The sequence below is a fragment of the Catharus ustulatus genome, chromosome 1 (genome assembly GCF_009819885.2).
Source record: "Catharus ustulatus isolate bCatUst1 chromosome 1, bCatUst1.pri.v2, whole genome shotgun sequence".
NCBI classification, from domain to species: domain Eukaryota; kingdom Metazoa; phylum Chordata; class Aves; order Passeriformes; family Turdidae; genus Catharus; species Catharus ustulatus.
In genome coordinates this window covers 150,195,130-150,213,253 of record NC_046221.1, presented here as the reverse complement: position 1 = coordinate 150,213,253, position 18,124 = coordinate 150,195,130, and the positions used below count along the sequence as shown (strand labels likewise).

The 18,124-nt window shown below is 46.3% G+C and overlaps 1 protein-coding gene across 2 annotated transcripts in view; it reads left to right on the top strand.

Annotated features, from left to right (window-relative positions):
* The first annotated feature begins 10,189 nt into the window (after positions 1-10,189).
* Positions 10,190-18,124, top strand: part of SNTB1 (syntrophin beta 1) — a 110,282-nt gene continuing 102,347 nt past the window's right edge. For both annotated transcript variants that reach the window (XM_033053642.1, XM_033053641.1), the window contains exon 1: positions 10,190-10,784. In XM_033053642.1, the coding sequence (XP_032909533.1) occupies positions 10,274-10,784 (511 nt within the window). In that variant the 5' untranslated portion in view covers positions 10,190-10,273. The remainder of the gene's footprint in view (positions 10,785-18,124) is intronic.

Sequence of the window (18,124 nt, the reverse complement as noted above, 5' to 3'; positions counted from 1 at the left end):
GAAGTTATAGCAGTGGTTCAAGAAAATTAGTATGAACCTTGAATTTTCTTTTTCTACTGGGGAAAACCTTCTGAGAATAGTTCCAAGGATTAGAAGAGAAGCATAAATCCTCCGTGTTTTTCAGTAAGTGACTTTCAACAAAAGCTGACACATTTCTTATCCAAACATGTCAATGCACTGGGCCCAGATACAATGGCAGTTCACCACAACCAAAGCTGGATTTCAAACAGAACTGAAAAATGTTACAGTGACCACAACAGATGCATTTATAGTCTCTCTACTTTTCCTAACTCATTCTCAAACACACTAAATGAGCTGTCTTACAAACAATTCCCAATAAACTCTTGCAGCAACATGATGGAAACAATTTTTCTTTTAGTTTGCTGCCAAAACTGGCCCAAAAAGGGGGTGCAGAGAAAGAGTCCCACTTCCAGAATCTTTGGTTCTTTTGGTTTCATTTGGGACTTGGAAGCAGTTTAAAATGCCAAGATTTCCAGACCTCCTGCTATGGAGCCAGAAGCCTTATGTGCTTGTGAGCAATGGGATTTAAGTTACAGACATTCAGGTGTGTCCTATAATTACATCTGTGGTGCTGCTGGTATCAGGGCTGCACCTGGGGGTACACCCTGCACATTGAGACACTGGTTCCCTGGGCTCCTAGAGCTCTCAGCTGGTCCCTGCAGGGGTGGTACAAGGGACTGATCTCAGACAAGGTGATTGCCTGAGCTCCCAGTAAAGTCTTTGTCTAATTCCTTCAGAAGGAATTAGGTGGGAGTACATACGGGGATTCTTAACAGACCCAGGGATTCTCCCAGGCAGTTCCTGATGTCCCTAGATCATTTTATAGACAGTATTTAATGTATCAATGTGTCAGTATGGGATGGCAAATCTGGCTGTGTTGGGGACATCCCCAACCCCTACCTGCTGTAGAACTGACAAATTTACACATTGATGAACTACTTCTAACTACTCAGTGGAAATTGTCCCTGCAGTAGCAGAAAAGGTCATGCAGAACAACTTTCTGCACACAATAAGGATAAATAGGGGATGTTTTGCTCATGGCTTAAGAAAATCACAGCAGATCATGTAGGACTGCACAACAGCTGGACTACAGGAACTGAGCAGGATGGTGGTTCAGGAAGTGCCACTTGATCCAGCAGAAGACACTGTTGCAGGGACCCTCACAACAGCCACTTCATTTGCCATGTGGATAGCGAGCCAAACATCCCATCCAAGGGACGTGATTTCCCACGCGAGCATTACCCTGAGCCAAGCCCCAATAAGTTGGGGATTTTCTTAAGGAAACAAACACTCTCCATAAGACAGCAGATGTTTCACATTTGTTGTGCAGATGTGCAAGGCTTGAAGCCTTAGAGCTCTGCAGTTATCCCATTCTAGACCTTCTGGTCCATCACAGCCCCAGGGATCGTGGGAGCCCTGCAAATGTCAGTGAGGCGTGAACGCTCAGAGCTGCTGCACTCTGCAGAAGGGCGCACAAAATTCTGTGAGTCTTGGGTCTTGTGGGGCTGGGGGTGCCTGCTTTGTAAGAGAACATTGGCAGCTGTTTAGATCTATAAATGTTCACACTGATTTCACAAATGCTGCCACAACACTGGGCCCAGAGAGCTTCCCAGCAGTGAATGGAACTGGAATGCAGTATTGTACAAACAAAATGTTAAAAAAAAAAGAAAAAAAAAGAAAAATAAAATATTCTGGCTCCAAATAACGTTGATTTCCAGTCCTTCTCCAGGCCTTTACACTGTACTTCAGGACTCACCCTCACTGCCTTGGATTGGTGGTACTGATCAGCACATGGGCTCTTCCATGAGGCTGGAGTTGTTTTTCCACCCTGCTCCCAGCTCTGCTGGGTGCACTTCCCTACATTTATTCTAACTCAGCCTTAAAACAACATTAAAGAGTCTGGATTAAAAAAATAAATTCATTCCCATAGGCTCAAAACAGCACTATCTTTAGGAATTTTGTGTTCTCTGGCCAAGTATATACTACAATTATACAATCTTATCACTGTTATCATGAATGCATTTTTACTTTTATAGTAAATGTACAGCAATTTTGCTTTTATTGTTATGTTTTAATAATGGATTGCCACCCAGAAAAAAACAGAGTTGCTGTAGGCAACTGGGAAGCAGTCCAGAGTTACCCTCCTGTGTGTTCTTGGTGCTGGATTTCAGAGGCTCATGCTTATTTGTCTCAGTTCAAATCTAGTGAGAAAGTTCTTCTGTATTTGCATTAGCATAAAAAAGCATATTTTGCTAAAATCACCTCCTGCTCCTGACTGTTTTTTGTCTAATTATATGTGGTAGAACCAGATTCCCAGAGGAAGTATACTTGGCTAAATAACTGTGCTGACTATCCCACCAATTGTTAAACATATCATGCAATTTCTATTACTACCTTCATTTTAACAACTTATTTTTAATCTATACTAGATAAATACTAACTGAACCCCCAATATTTCATAAACCACCCAATCTCCCAGTCTTTGAAATTATGTTTTCCATTAAGTGTGTTTCACCACAGTCCAAATAATAGTCAATATGTTTCAAACCAAACTTTTTTTGTGGTTTTTGGGGTTTTTTTGGGTTTTTTTTGTTTTTGTTTTTGTTTTAATTCTGGAGCAGATATTAGTTCTGGGTTAATACAAAAATTAATCTGGTTAGTATGTCACATCTATTAGTCATATACCAAAGAATTCTAACCACCAAGGGCTTCCCATCTAGGTAGACTCTTTGGGCAGAAGCAGTGGCCGTGGTCACAGTGGCAGGAACATAGAATTGGTAGGGTAGGGTAGGGTAGGGTAGGGTAGGGTAGGGTAGGGTAGGGTAGGGCAGCCTGTTCACATCATACAACCAAGAAGTGTGCACAGTGTGGAAGAGCTGAAGGGGATGTGGTTTGGCAGTACTGGGTGGTGAAGAAGAGATAACATCTAGAGGTTCCTGCATCCTCTGTGACTTTTTCACCTTTTAATTTCACCCTGAATATTGAGAAAGGTCATTGTTTTGCTCACACGATAATTTCCAATAAAGAAAGTTAAGGTATACTTTAAAAGAAATTCAGTGTTGTTGTATCCATTAATGGATAGAGAACTAGGACACAAAACAAGGGTTTGTCCATCAGCAGTGGCTGTCAGAGCTCGCAGGCCAGGGCTTATACACAGAAAAGGCAACCCATAACCAACAAACAAAAACTTTGCTTGATGAATCTGTCAGGCAGATGGGAAAAGGGCTCAAACATCTGTCCTAGAATTCACTGTGCAACAGGTGGGATTAACAAAGGAAGCTTAAATGTCACGTTACCAGTACCACTCGGATTTCAGTGTCAAATACCTTCACAGTTTCTTAAAATGGAATTTGAAGCAAGTTTGTCTGTGATTTGTAAATATGGTGGGTTTATCGCCAACAGAAGTATCTGATTTAACAAAGAACTGTGGTTCATTTGACAGTTGTAGCAGTGAATAAATAGCTCTATTGTGTGTAAAGGATCTGCTCCTGCCCTGCCTTGCTTGAGTCTGCCCCTACATTTCCTTCAGGTGATTACTGACAATGGAAAGCTAACTCAGAGAGGTTACAGTAAAATAAGGACACACTTTCAACATTTCCCTCCCAGACCTGCCTCATAATTTGGTCTGTCATTAATCTTCCAAATGTGGTGATTCCCATCTGAATTAACTGTAGACCTTTTGTGTCTTATTTCTAGACCACAAGAGAACCATCCAAGAATAAAAAATATAGTGAGGGTGATTCTCATTTGTCTGAGATCAGTGTTCCCTTGCCCTCCCTAGACTTACATCTAATTTGCAAAGCTGTGAAAAGACAACCAGCACAGGTATCACCTGAAGCAAGAGATGCAACTCAGCTGTTGAAGAATTCAAAAGTGAAACAAACAAACAAAAGCAATGCCACATGCACATGCAAAATAATATAATAGTGTTACAGAAGACCTGGAGGTGAGCATTCCAGTGACAGTTCCATACTGCTCCCTTGGTGGACCAGCACAAGGTGTTTCTTGGGAAATCCTCTACTTCCCCTCTGAACAGGTCCTGCCCTGCCAAGGGAGGAGCAAGACCCCAGTTTCTGGTTTGCAGCTCTCATTCACTGCCACGGTGCAGAGCTCCAAGGGGCTGCCTGAGCTCTGGTGATGGCAGGGAGAAAGTGAGGTGCTTCTGAAGCACAGAGAACCTCTCCTACTTGGAGCATCGACTTACACTCCAAGCAGGGACAGGCAGGTAGGGGAGCCTTGCTCAGATCCTGGAGGGCTCCTAGAGAGCTCTTCTTTGGAAACGAGGAGGGCCATGGCACTTTCCTCTCTTGGGCTTGGGGATGCTCTTGGGAGACAAACTTGTGCTGAAGTCACAGTGTGAGCTCAGCAGCATCTCTGCAGGACCAATCTTGGAGAACAGCCTGTTTCCAGATTGCAAACTCCTCCTTTCATTTCCCTTCTGTCCGAACAAACCATCTCTGTTTCTCACCACAGTAATAGGTTTATTTACAGCCTTGGAAGTTGCATGGAAAGAAGGACAATGACCTTATTTCACCTGTGAGAGGGTACAGCTGGAGAAAACTAGCTTTTCTAGCTGAACTACTTTGCACAAAGGAAACAAACACTTCTGGCACCTGCACAGCAGCCAGCTTCTCTCCTTCTGTGGGCGGCAGGCTGCAGGCACAGATGCCTGGTGAATGCCCCAGGAGAAGTGAATACCAAAGGGGGTCCCAGGGCAGGAATAGTCCAAAGATCTTGTGAACAGTGTGTTTCACAGGCACCATGGCAGGAGAGGAATGGAATATTGGGCAGCTCCAAGTGAGACTTGCAGGAGCATAAAGGATTTGACAGGTTGATGACATGGGCATGAAGTCACTGGGTTGTCGGGTCAGAGTCACATGGTTGTAACACACAACGCACCTCACATCTACAACATTAAAAAAAGGTTTAGACCAAGGTTAAGACCAAGAGGGAAGAAAAAGATGGTAAAAAATGCTTTTGTTGTTTTGACACCCAACCAGATTAATGGGTTTCTGATGAAAATGAAAACCAGAGCTGAAACATGTTGGATGATATCTGAAGTTCCACTACCTTTTTCATTATTTATTATATGTTCAAGAATTACTGCAATGCAAACCTCTGATCTTGGCATTTAAAACATGCTGGGCTTAGCTTACGGAGTGGAGGGAGATCGGTATGCAAGAGATAAAAAACTAATTCAAGAAACTGTGGGATCAAAGTAACTTGGAATGAAAAAGTTAAAAAACGAATGCACTGAGAGAGATCTGCAAAGTAAGTGAAGGACACAAAACCAGGAAAAAATTCTGCTATAGTGTAAACAGCATAGCTATGGAACTTTATTTTCAGAGTCTTTTGAATTTAGTTCTTTCATAAAATTGCTTGCAATCGATGCAAACATTTCTAGAGTTCTGAGCTTGATCCTGTCTAATTTAAAGTAATTTTAATGGTAGAAAGAACTAGACTCCAATCTGTAAGTACAAGAAACCTGAACACTTCTGGCACTTGCTTCTGCATTAACTTGTGCCAGAGTTGTATTTGCAGTAGGGAGATGTTCATTTACATCCTGGCCCATAACTCCATGGCTGTGGGAATATTTGCTCAGTTTGCCTAGTTAACATGTGACTCAGGTAGGCGCACATACGGATTTCACACACATACTCCTTTCATGTGCACACAAGTAGGTTCCTGCTTTGAAAAACTGAATGCATAAAGCATTTGCTGGCAAGCAGTTATGCATTCATTTTATTTTCAAATGCCATGATGTGTGTAAAAACCTGGATAGCTTCAAACTAGGAAAAGAAAAACAAATGCTTTTGTAATTTGAAAACAAACTATAATGCAATCTCCAGGTTATGAAGACTTTCAGGTGTTCTTGACATCTTCATAAACCCCACCAGCACCAATAAGCAATGATTATTGAATGTTGACTTTAAAGCCAACAGACTCCCTCAGCACTGAGGAAGGGAAGGTTTTCCTGGGGATTAGGTGGGCTGCCTGCCCTGCACCAGCAGTGCCTGTTGGAAGGCATGGCACAGCCCACGTTGATGTCCCCTCAGTGTGCAACAGGGACATCTGCATCAGCACTGGAACTTGCCCTGCTGCATCCCATCAGGCACAGACAGAGGAGGGGCTGCCATGGGGGAACGAGTAGTTCAGGCGTGTTCTTCAGAAAGGAACTTAAACTTGGCTGCTGCAGTGTTTGGGATCCCTGAAGGAGCTGAACTCCCTTCCAGCTTTGTCATTACTTGTCGGGTTTCCAGCCCTGGCCTTCCGACTCTGGACTTCCTTCCTATCCAGATCCGTCTGCTGAGCTGGTCGGGGTCAGGGTAACAAGATGGGAACGTCATTATCCAGACCTGATTTTGCCCAACCTCCATCATCTGAAACATGTTCAAGGATCACAATCCTGTTGTTTCCAATTTAAAGCAGTTTTGGCTGAGGTGGCTTTGAGCTGTTGTAACACTGATAATGCAAAAGGGAAGAAAAATAAGATACAAGAAGGGTTTGAGCATGTCCCAGAAGTCCTTCAAAAATTACACCTCTGCTGTAGAAAAGCACAGACAGTCATAAAGAAGCCACAGCTATAGAGAGGCTCTCTTGTGTCCTTACCTTCTCTGCCTGTGAGGGGAAGGGGAGCTATGTTCCCTGCACCACTGAGTGGTGATCTTGCATATGTGGCCTTGCAATGATTTTGCTATCAGGAAGAGAGTTTATTTACAGATGTACAGAACACTGATGTCTTTGCCTGAAAAGAGAGGGAAAAAAAAACCAATAACAGGCAGTGTCCTCATTCTGTCTCCAGTAGCCTCGATAGTAAAGCTGAGCCTCAAGAACATCCTCAGTGCCATACCCACAACCCTTTCTGCATAGTTTTTCTTGTATTTTTTCTTTCTTGCATGCACACACAGACCCCAAATCCCTTGATCTTGCTTGGACACCCAGGCAGTTCCTCAGACATCACTGCTGCACTTTATGACCTGGACATGCTTCAGTGCTCCTTGTCCTGGGAAGCAGCTTCTGTGTTTTTCAATGCCCTGACTTTTTCCAGTTCACTGAACTGCTTCTTCCATTTAGGCCCTTGACTTTAACTGAGCCCATAGGTCCCTGCAGGTCAACAGCAGCTATTAGCATTATCTTGCCTAACAATTTATTTATACAGTAGGAGTGAAAGGGACACTAATCTAGTTCAAGCCTTAAACCACTGCTAAAATACAAAAATAAAAAAAATATTATTTGGCTTGTTTGAAAGACTCCATCTTCACAGCAAACCCTTTGAGAAGAACAACTGATGAAGAGGGAGTTTTGGAAAGCTTTGTCTGTGCTGAAGGGCTTTTCAGTGATTAGAGATGGAAGCTTGGAAGTACCGCTTTGCCCATCCCACCACACATCCCTTCCCTGCAGAGAGTCACACTGAGCACTGCAATTGCAGTGTGAGTGATTACAGATGCTGCCAGAAACAACACAGTCAGGAAAAGTTTGGAGTTGAAATTAGGAATTTGCTTTCGGCTATGTCCTGGAAACCATTAGGGACTAGCAGCTGACTTTGGAATAACAACTTTATCTGTGGCAAACCTGGGCATCCAATAGCTGGACACCCAATTAAACACCTGTTTTTATCATCTGTTTCTGCTCCTGCTGCATAAACCTGAATTTCAGAAATCACACTGCAGGTGTGACTGGCAGACCAAGGCAGAACTGAGGACAGTAATGTTGGCAGGGATGCCAGCAGAGAAGTCTCAAGGCACCTTTCCCTTCTCACCCTCAGTTCAGCAGCCTGCAGTCGCTCTTGGGGTACACAAAGACTCAGGGTGCACAAACACAACTATGAGCCTGCATTCCCAGGACAGAGAACACAGGCATCAGGTATCAATTGCAGTGTCTCCAGGAGGAAATACAATCTGGGACACTGCCTCAAGCCCGTGCCTTAGCATCTCTTATGCTATCTTTACTTTTATTTTCAAGACTAAAACATCACCTCTGTTTTCTTTACAGATCCAAGGTGGTCAAAAAGGAGGAGGAGGAAGCAGTGAAGGCTGCTACAAAGTCTCTTTTGTACCAGGGATCCATATCTCAGATGCTGGCCCTGGGAAACTCTACCTCTGTTGGAATGGGAAAGGAAAATAGCTGGAACAAGCACAGCTCTCGGATATGTGCAGTGCAATTGTCTATATGAGCAAGTGCCATGAGAATCCCAATGGAGCATCAGACATGCTCAGCAAACATGGCCCAAACACACACTGTGCCAAAGAAGTATGAGGCATTAAACATTTACTTTCCTTTCTCTAGTACCTTTGCACAACAGGACAGAAACCATCTGAATATCTCTTCCTTGCAAATTTTCTGAAACTACTTTAAAAAGATACATATCTATTAGAAGCAGCAATGATCCTTTATTAATTCATGAAGAAGAAACATGAAATAATTGGTAGGAGCTGATTGCTTGGGAAACAGATGTCTGATTTTATAACTTGGCCTGGACGCTTGGGCTTGAAGCTACACAGGAATGGAGTGCTATGACAACTGACACTGTAACACCTGATTTTTGCAAGCCTGTCCTTTCCCTCCCATCCTTCCCTCACCTACCTGAAGCTGCTGGAACCAAAGGAGCATATTCATTAACTGTGTTTTTCACTCGGGAATGGGATCTACATAAACCCACCAACCCAAACATCCAGGGTATTGTAGATGAGCTATCTAGATCAGCAAGGGAGGAATCAGCTGGAGAAAAGGGTGTCTTGCAGCCTCCTCCTGTACAGGGATTAGGTGCCTTGTTCAGGTTTAGCGGGACATGCTTCTTTTCACTCTGGATTCACAGCCCTGAAAACTTAATTATAGCTTTTCCTTGCATTGATTAACATGAGAAATGAAGAGACCTCTCTTCCGTCTGCTTTTTCTCCACCCACTCATTATCCTCGAATAACCTATCACCTGTGGATTCTCACCCTCCATAGGTGCAGGGCTGCATTCTTACAGGGGAGGAGCATCGCCTGGATGAGGCTGCAGATGAACTGGGGTACAGACCTCCTTCGGCTGCCTTTTGGAGGGAAAGTGTTTTGTGTGGCTTAGTGCAAGCAGCATGGCCTGAGAGACCCTACTAAACCAAGACAAGCTTGTCTGAGGATGGTCCCACCCCACACTGTGGAGGTGAGTCCCAGCTGCCCAGCCCATATTAACCTGGGCAGGTGTGTGTACATGGAAGCAAACCCCCTGTGTCATAAATGAATGGCATAACTTAAAAAAAGGGCAAGATGTGGCACTTAGGGAACCACAGGACTCACACAGCCGAAATTATTTGGATTAATAACTTCTCTGGCTATCTCAGCCTCCACAGTGTTGTTCATACATACACACACCAATCTGTCCAGCACTGCTGGGGTTTTCATTCCAGCTTAGGAAGGAGGCAGAGCTGCTCTGCAAGAAGCAGAAACAAAGGCAGTCCTGGAGGTGCTTCCTGTCGGTAGATGCTGTGGGGGAGCACCTCCAGACCCGCTGGGGACATTTCCGAAAGGCAGTGTCAAAGCGTTGCCTTCTCTGATGCCGGAGCTGGAGCGTCCAGCTTCTTGTCAGGCACCTACTGTTTCCTAGAAGGAAAGGGAGTATGGGAAAAACTGCAAAATGGGACATGTTGCCCCCACGAGTCCTTAACATTTGTAATCAACGGGCGTAGAAAACAATTGCAAAACGTGCAAAAGTATCCATCACAAGCACTTAACACCTCCATCCTACAAAGCCGTGAAATAACTCGTATTTTACTTCCATACAGCTGAAATTGAAATACCTTGGGGCCACCCGTTAGTTTTAACCCACTTTATAGAAAAACCCCTTGGAAAAACCCAGAGTTGGGTTTTCCTTATCTCTTCCCTGCCGTTGGTTTCCTTCAGCTCCCCGCTACATCGCACTGCAGACGGCAACTGCGGGGCTGGCACGGGCAGACGCGATGGCAGCCCGGGCTCGGAGGGAGCCGCGGCTCGGCGGGGCTGTCCCGGCCGTGTCCCTGCGGGGCTGTCCCGGCCGTGTCCCCGCGGGAGGGGAGCGGAGGCAGGGCCGGGCCCGCCCGTCCCACTCCGCCCGCGGGCGGTGCCGCCAGGTGCGCCCGCCCCGGCGCGGCCCCGGGGGCGCGGCCGCGGCTCCTGGCCCCACCCCGCCGCGCCGGGAGCTGCCGCCCCCCGGCTGAAGTCCGGGGCCGCGGAGCCGAGCCGAGCCGTGCCGTGCCGGGGGTGCTGTCACTCGGCGCTTCCAGCATGCTCCTAAGATGGCGGTAGCGGCGGCGGGCGGCAGCGGGGGCGGCCGGGCGCAGCGCAGCGGCTGGCTGGAAGTTTTGGTGCGGGAGCGCTGGCACAAAGTGCTGGCCAACTTGGGCGGCGAGGCGCTGGTGCTGAGCGGCGAGGAGCGCCCCGACGGCGCGGCCCACAACGGGCTGGGCGGCGATGGGACGGCGTGCCGCGGGGCCGAGGGGCCGGCGGCGCGCACCGCCTTCACCGACCCCCCCGAGCAGGTGCCCGAGGCCATCTCCAACAAGAAGCGCTGCGTGAAGGTGCTGAAGCAGGAGCTGGGCGGACTGGGCATCAGCATCAAGGGGGGCAAGGAGAATAAGATGCCCATCCTCATCAGCAAGATCTTCAAGGGGCTGGCGGCCGACCAGACCCAGGCTCTCTACGTGGGCGATGCCATCCTGGCCGTGAACGGCACCGACCTGCGGGATGCCACTCACGACGAGGCGGTGCAGGCGCTCAAACGGGCCGGCAAGGAGGTGCTGCTGGAAGGTAGGGAGGGCAGCGGGGCGGTCCGGCCGTGAGCCGGGCCCGAGGGGGGACCCCGCGCATCTCGTGCTGCTCCTGGGGCGTCTGAACAGCGCGGGGAGCTCGCACCCGCGACCCTCGACGGCGCGTGTATGGACACAGCCCCTCGGGAAGGGACGAACGGGTTGCCGGGGAGCTGGGCTTGAACTTTCCGCCCCCGTGTCCCCACGGCCCCGTCCCCACGGCCCCGTCCGTGCGCGGTCGCTGGAGGCTCCGCAGCCCCGTCTGGTCGTGGCGGGTCTGCTCCTGGGCTGAGGCTCCGGTGCGAGCCCGACCCAGCCTCCTGCAGGGTGAGGGGTCTTCTGGATCTGCCGTCAGGACGTTTTCACATCTTTCATCCCAAGAGAGGTGGGGAGAGTTGGGTGCAGTGAGAGGAGCGGTTTAAGGAGTAAAGGAACCCCCCTCCCCTGGCATTAAGGGAATGGCTCGGGTGACTTTGCCCGTGTCATCTCGAAACACTCGGCACCACCCTCTGTCTCCCCAGTTCCTCCTTGCACCACCCGCTCCCGTCAGGGATGGGGGTGGGGGCACAGCGGTTTGAATGGAGCTGGGGTGCCTCCCTGCACAGCAGCCTTTTCCTTTCTCGAGGTGCCTGAAGCTGTTTTGTGAAAAGTAGCCTCAGAAGCTGACCTCCGAGACAGGAGCCGACGCTGGAGTGCGTGGAGGGAGGGTGTCCCCGGGACGGGACGGGTGCTGGGGGAGCAAGTGGGAAAGCAGAGCCAGGTTCCCCCAGACCACGAGTTCACGAGGAGAGGCGTGCGCAAATCCCTGTCTTGTCACAAGGACCAATTCACTCGCTCCACCTGAGAGTGAGCAGCTTCAGAGCTGCCCTTGGCGTGTGTGTGATAACGTGATTCCATATTTGCGCACAAGTTCATTTAACCGGAGGTCAGTGGCACCGAGGCAAGCTGCAGCGCTGCCTTCCCTGTGCCACGGCTCTCCTGCCAGCCGCCGGCATTCATTCCCACCTCGCTGTACCTCCACCCTTTCGGTACCGCAGATTTCTTCACGTGCGGTTTTTGGGGGTTATTTTGAGGAGCAAAGGAGGTGCTGCTGCTGCTGCCTGGGAGGTGCAGCTGAGGATCAGCCGTGTGCAGCCAGCTATGGCATAAAGTTACAGAAAAAGTTTGAAAGGGAGAGAAGGTGAGAAATGTATTCCACAGCAGTGTGTGCTGAGAAACTCTTCTGTTGTCCCCGGGACACTGAAAACTGGAGGAGTTAGTGCTCCGTGAGGATTTAAGAAGCTGAGGACAATTGTGTCTCCTCTTCTCTGTGCCCTGCAATACCTGCAGGACCAAAGTGCATTTTGTCTTCTCTCACTGCAGCTGAATTGATTACAGGTATACCTCTGAAGTATGAATATGAACTGCTCTGGGCAGTCTGAAGTGAGGCTGTTGCATCGAAATTTTATCACTGATTTGTTTATGCAGTGTGAGGGCTTTCTGGGGTGCAGGCCAGGTAGTGGCTGAGCTTTGCTGTGACCTAATGAGTACTGAATGTATATAGTGATTGCAAGAGCCTCCCTCTCCCTCCCTCTCTCCGTGTGGTGCCTGCAGCAGCAGTCCCCGAGCGTGCTGCTGCTGTGCCAGCCTTAAAAACCCCTCGGTTTTCTCCTGGGCTAGGAGTGACGATGGAGCTGTCTCACTGGGGACCCTAAGCACCCTCCTTCACTGCTTTTGACATCACAGCTGCCTTGCATTTCTTTGCTCCCTGAGGTGCCTCAGTAGTTGTTTCTGCAGTTGACTTTGTAATTTGCGAGACAAGAGTAGATTTCAGTAGTGATCTCTATGTAGAGTTAAAATATTCTGACATTGCACTCGGTATTTTGTCCTGCCTTTCCCTTGCTATTTCAGCAGAGTAACCAAAGCAAATGCTGGCTCCAGCGCTGCCTGGGAGGGCTGCTCCCTTCAGCAGGGACCCACTCCACGTGAATGGCTTGTGAAATCGGGCAGTTTAGAACAATTCTCTGCAATTCTATTGCCTGCTTTGAAGCTCATTCTTCAGCAGCAGTCTAAAATGGTGTTTTTATGATGAAAGGGAGGAAAACCCAAAAGTTCTTTTTACTCTTTAGAGTATAGAAGGGCAACACTTCATTTTCTTTTCCTTACAGACAATAGGGTTTTGCCATTTCCTGACTTCTTAGAGAGTTATATATGGCAAAAAGCAGTCTGTGATGGGGCAGGGCAAGACCCTTGTGCAGCTCCTCTTTAGACTCTCTCCAATTCACAGAGCAAAGGCAGCATGTGTTTCCAGGGTCAAAATGTAAGATTTACATTTTAGGGAGATTCTGAGATTTGTTTGTGACTTCCAGCCCAAGAAAGCCAAATTTTCAAAGGCATGGCAAGGTGTAAAGCCCAATAAACATATTTCATGGTTCAGCAAAGCTCTGAGTATTGCCCAATACACTGTGCTTTCCTGGAAAGGGTCTTATCGTTGAGCATTTCCTAGAGGCTATGTCAGGGAAGATGTGGCTCAATACACCCAATATCAGAGTGCTGGAGCCTGCCTGTTATATAGTGTCCTGCCTAAAACTGCTTGCTCAGTGAAATGAGGCATTTACCAGCTCAGCACTACACTGTAGTCTCTCCTGCATTCCTGTGCAGGGAGGAAGGGAGTGGAAAATCCCTCCCCAGGCCTCTGCACCCTGTGTGGGAGGCAGGGCTGGAGCCGGGTGGGTGGCAGGAGGAGGAAGGTCTGTGAAGAGCAGGGATCAGCAGTGCCTCCTTTTAACACTTGCCCCTTTTTCTGCATGGATCACTGTCTCTGAGCTGGTGCACAGAGAGATTTGCTGGAGGGTCAGGGGTGGTGTAGCTGCAGCAGCTGTGCTGGTGTGGAGGGGCACAGCTGTAAAGCCTGGGAGGAGAGGTCCTGTAACAAATTTAATAGCTGTGCTGGGTTGTTCCGTCTTCTCATTTTTCCATCCCTGGCACTTCTATAATTCTACTAAGCTAAAGTTCCTTCTTATAGGTGTAGTCTGTGTAGTTGGCCAGGGTGCCTTAAATCCAGTAGAATTTGAAAAACAGAAGGGAAATAAATAAGGCAACAGGTGATGCTGCCATAAGAGGAGCTGTAAGGCAGAAGGTTCTAGAGGAGAGGGAGGTTGAGCCCTTAGAAATCATTCTGTTTCCTCACCTTCGGGGATGGACCGCTTCTGCCTGCAGGGTTTAATTTCCTGTGAGCTTTTCATCACAGCCTGGGTGTGGGGAGCAAAGCAAGCAGAGGGAGCAGGGGTGGGGGTAGCCCTGATGTTGGGCTTGTCAGCCCTTCTCAGGTGTTCAGTACAGCAGGATGGAGCTTCTCACCAACATTCAGGAGCAGAGAGAATTTCCCTGTGTGAGAGATAAGGCAGCTTCCTTGCACAATACTTATTTGCAGGTGTGGAAGGAAGCTAAAATTATCCTGACAGCTATTGTTTGTACATATAATTTCCTAGTGGTTTTGTTAAATTTGGGCTTCTTAAATAGGCACTTTAGAAAATCAAGCATCTCCTCTCACGCTGTGTGAAGCACATTACATTCAAGTAACTCTCAAGACACCAAAGGTGTTTGTTTTTATCAAAGCATCCTGGATAAGAGCAGTCCCTTGGTGTGCTCTGTAACCAAGTTGTGCTTTGCTTGTACTGTCTATGACTGCAGTGAAAAAAATGAAAACTTGAAGTAGTCTGTGCCAGTGTCAAACAGGACCCCCCTGCATGATGCTGAATTGGGATGTGATGGGGAAAAAAAAAGACCCTGCATTAGTGAATTTTGCTATCTTTGTGCAGGGTATTTTTCCCAGCCTTGTTTAATGTGTGTAGGTGAGCTAGCAGTGACGGTGGTGGAAAAAGATAGTGGGAAAAGGAGCATCTTCTTAGTGCTGTTAGAGTTTTATTGGTTTTGAATGATTCCCAGTTAACACAATTGCAAGGTCTGTGAAGAAGTGGTTTTGGCAGCCTCCCTGGGTTTGCATCAATTTCCCACAGAGGGGCAGCCCCCTGTACAGTGAATTTTAGCGTATGGATAGTCATCTTCTGTGGCTTTCTTGGGACTAATACACAGCTTTGAAGCAATGTAAGAATAAACATGATGCAGTTTGTACTGTAGTAGCATGTATTGTTTTCCAAACAAATTCTGTAAGAATTGAAAGAATTGTCCCTTCCCTACCCATTTTTAGTTTTCTCTGGGTGAAGCAAAGCAATCCTTTCTGTGTGAATTACATGTTGAAATAGTGTAAAATAGGTATGGGCTTCTTGTTGGCTGTAGTTTTTGATCTTATCTATGTTTTTGTACTTCTCTCAGTAAGGTAGTGAGATTTCTGAGGGATAATAAAATACAGTATTTATCCAAAAAGTGTTTCTCCTGCTAGTATAGAGGAAAAATGAGGCACAAGGCACTTAGTAAGTGTATATGTGACATAACTAGTTACTACAGTCAGGTGAGGGCTGTAAATCTCAGTGATTGCAAATTGTATGTGTAGTTATTCTGTATATTTCCAGTATATGTATGGACAAAATACTTGTTTGTTAGTTTGTTTTCTGGGGGGTGGTGGGTTTGTACCAGCAAATATGCAGTTAGGGAAATGCCTTCTACTTAGAAGGTGGACATTTCATGACTCATGGCTCATGGAGCAACCCTTGGCACACATCAATTTGAAAGTGAAATTGAAAGGGAAAGGAGCAGGTACTCTTACTCGAGAATTCCAGGTCTAAGCAGTTACTGAGAATCTCAGTTTTGATTGTTTCAGCTGCCTGCAGCTGATGGGGAAGGTTGAGTGGCAACACTTGATGTGTTTTTCATTGATTAGATTAGATTACAGGCTAATTTAGCAGTCCAGACAGCCTGTATCACCTTTCACAGATAAAAATCAGTACATCCTCTTTGCAATAGTTCTTGTATGAGTCCTCTGTCTTGGTTACTCTAAAGAAAATAAGGCAGTTGTGGGCAACACATTCCTGGATTTATTTGGATGAGTGCAGGGTGCCCTGTCAACCCACCCACCCTGGAAATCATGTACTAAGTCTTATAGAACAACTTACTACCATCTCCTTAAGGGTGCTTAGAAGATTAAATATGTCTAGAGACCTGGGATTCAGTTGTACTTACAGATTACACATGTTAAGTATCATTGGAAAAGAAAAAAGCATGTTTTAAAATCCCAATAGTAATTTATTCATTAAAATTAAATTTAAAACTTGGTATAACTGTTTTTAAAGAATCTTTAAGCAATGAGAGTAAAATTGAAAGCTGAAGGCTTCTGCTATGGTTAATAAAACAATGTTTGTGTCTTAATTTTGCTAGGGCAGATGCCTTTTCACTGAAGGTGATTTCTACCCTCTCAGGACAGCATTTTCACACAGGTGATGCCAAGGGCACTGGCATCTTCCCACCCCTGCTGCCCACTGGGTTTGGGTCAGAGATGCTCACTGCATGTCTGTCCTGAGGGAGCTGGTGAGGAGTGTCCAGAATTCAAACCAGTTTGGATTTGGGACAGCCCCGCTCAGATGCTGATCCCAAAAGACTGATGGTTTCAGGTAAGCTGGGAATGAGTTATAATTTTCTTTTATTCTCTTAATCTCACTGTTTTTATAATACATGGTGTGAAACTTGCCCTGCTAATATCTGTAAATTTGGCTGTGAATATAGCATCTATTTGTGTTCATTCAGAGTTCATAAGTATTGTAGAGTTTGCTCTGTTGATAACCTGTACAGTAGTCAGTCTGCTTCCAGGCTTTAAGAACACATTATTTCCATTCAATTTTTCTGATTTAGATTTCTGATCATAGGATTATTTTGTCCTTTATTCTGCAAGATTATGTTGCCATGGCTACTTGTTAGAGTTGGTACAGCTACTTCAGTGGAAGGGAAATTGGAGGAAACAGTAGTTCAAGAGAGCAATAGCATAAGTGAACAAAATGTGATGGGAGCCAAGCTGTCCCAGTAGAGCATGGAAGACTCTGGCTTTCTAAGGCTGAAACAATTCCTCAAGCATCTCAGAAAAACAGTTGGTGAAGAAAGACTGGTAGCAGTATTTCTAGAATGTACAGAAAATCCTTTAGCTGCTTATCATATGGATTGAGAGTAGCCCATGGGACACAGCTTGTTAGCCTTGACGTGGTGGGTGGAGGTGAGCCAGGTTCTTTTTAGCCCCTCTCAGCCCCACACAGCAGCTGTAGCTGGTGTGAAGTGAGCTTCACTCGGCTCAACTTTGTCACCTCTCCAAACCTTATACTGTCGAGCAGAGAAAAATCCTTCTGCCAGTATAAGGTGTGCCTGTGTTAGGGGTCTTTGCCAGGACATCTGTTCTTAGAGCAATCAGGGAGAGCACTGTGCTGTTAGGGCAGATTGGGAAAGAGTTAAGACTCAGAATAGGAGGAATAAATTGACTTGCTTTGTCAGAGGCACAAAGTTTGTTCTAAAGATGGGAATAAACATCAGGGAAGTGGCAGCATTTGGTACATGCCTTGAGGAGTGTCACTGCAAGCAAGGAGCCAGTTTGAAGATGTTTAAGGAGATGTTAAGGTGAGATGTTTAAGGCTGATTTGGGCTAGAGAAGTCTGTGAGAAACTACAAAGTATGAAGAAAGCATGGAGTGCTACTTATCATTCATGCTGCATGTTGGAAGGTGTGTTGTGAGCCTCCTTCATGCTCTTAAATAAGTGTGTCAGCTGCTGTTTTGCAGGACCAGGAAAGCTGCTCTGAGACCATATCTCTGTGCTTTAAAAGATGGTTAATAGCTCAGCCTTCTTTACCTTGCACTTCTGGGAGAGAGGATTAATTTAAATTATGACATCCAGCATCTTGCAACATCTCAGAGTCCAGCAACACTGAGTAATGAACTAGGACACAAAAGTTTCCTTGTGGGGGAAGTTGGGAAAAGACAGAATTGGTTTGTTCATCATCCAATTAGCAATCAAAACATAATTTTTTCAGAACATAAGTTAATAAACTTGCTTAAAAAAGGTTTGATCAGCTGTGACTAGTTCATCAGATTGCTTCAACACTAGATATTACCTTGCTGTAAGGTTTTTTCCTCAACATAAATTCAGTTAAGAGACATAATTTCCACATAACTCTTTGGCAGATACAGATTTCTGACTGCTGCTACTGTACACTTCTGTTACAGTCTGGCTTTAATTTTGTCTGTCTAGAACTTGAACTACTGAACTGGTTATGGCTTTGTTGCACATATGCTAAGGGCACAACAAAGTGGGTCACTGCCAAGGCACATCTGTATTGTGCTGTTGGGTAAAATGGAGTTTTTAATTGTGAGGAAATGAGCCAGAAAAGTAGATGTGGAAAAACTGTCTCGGATTAGAAATGATTAAC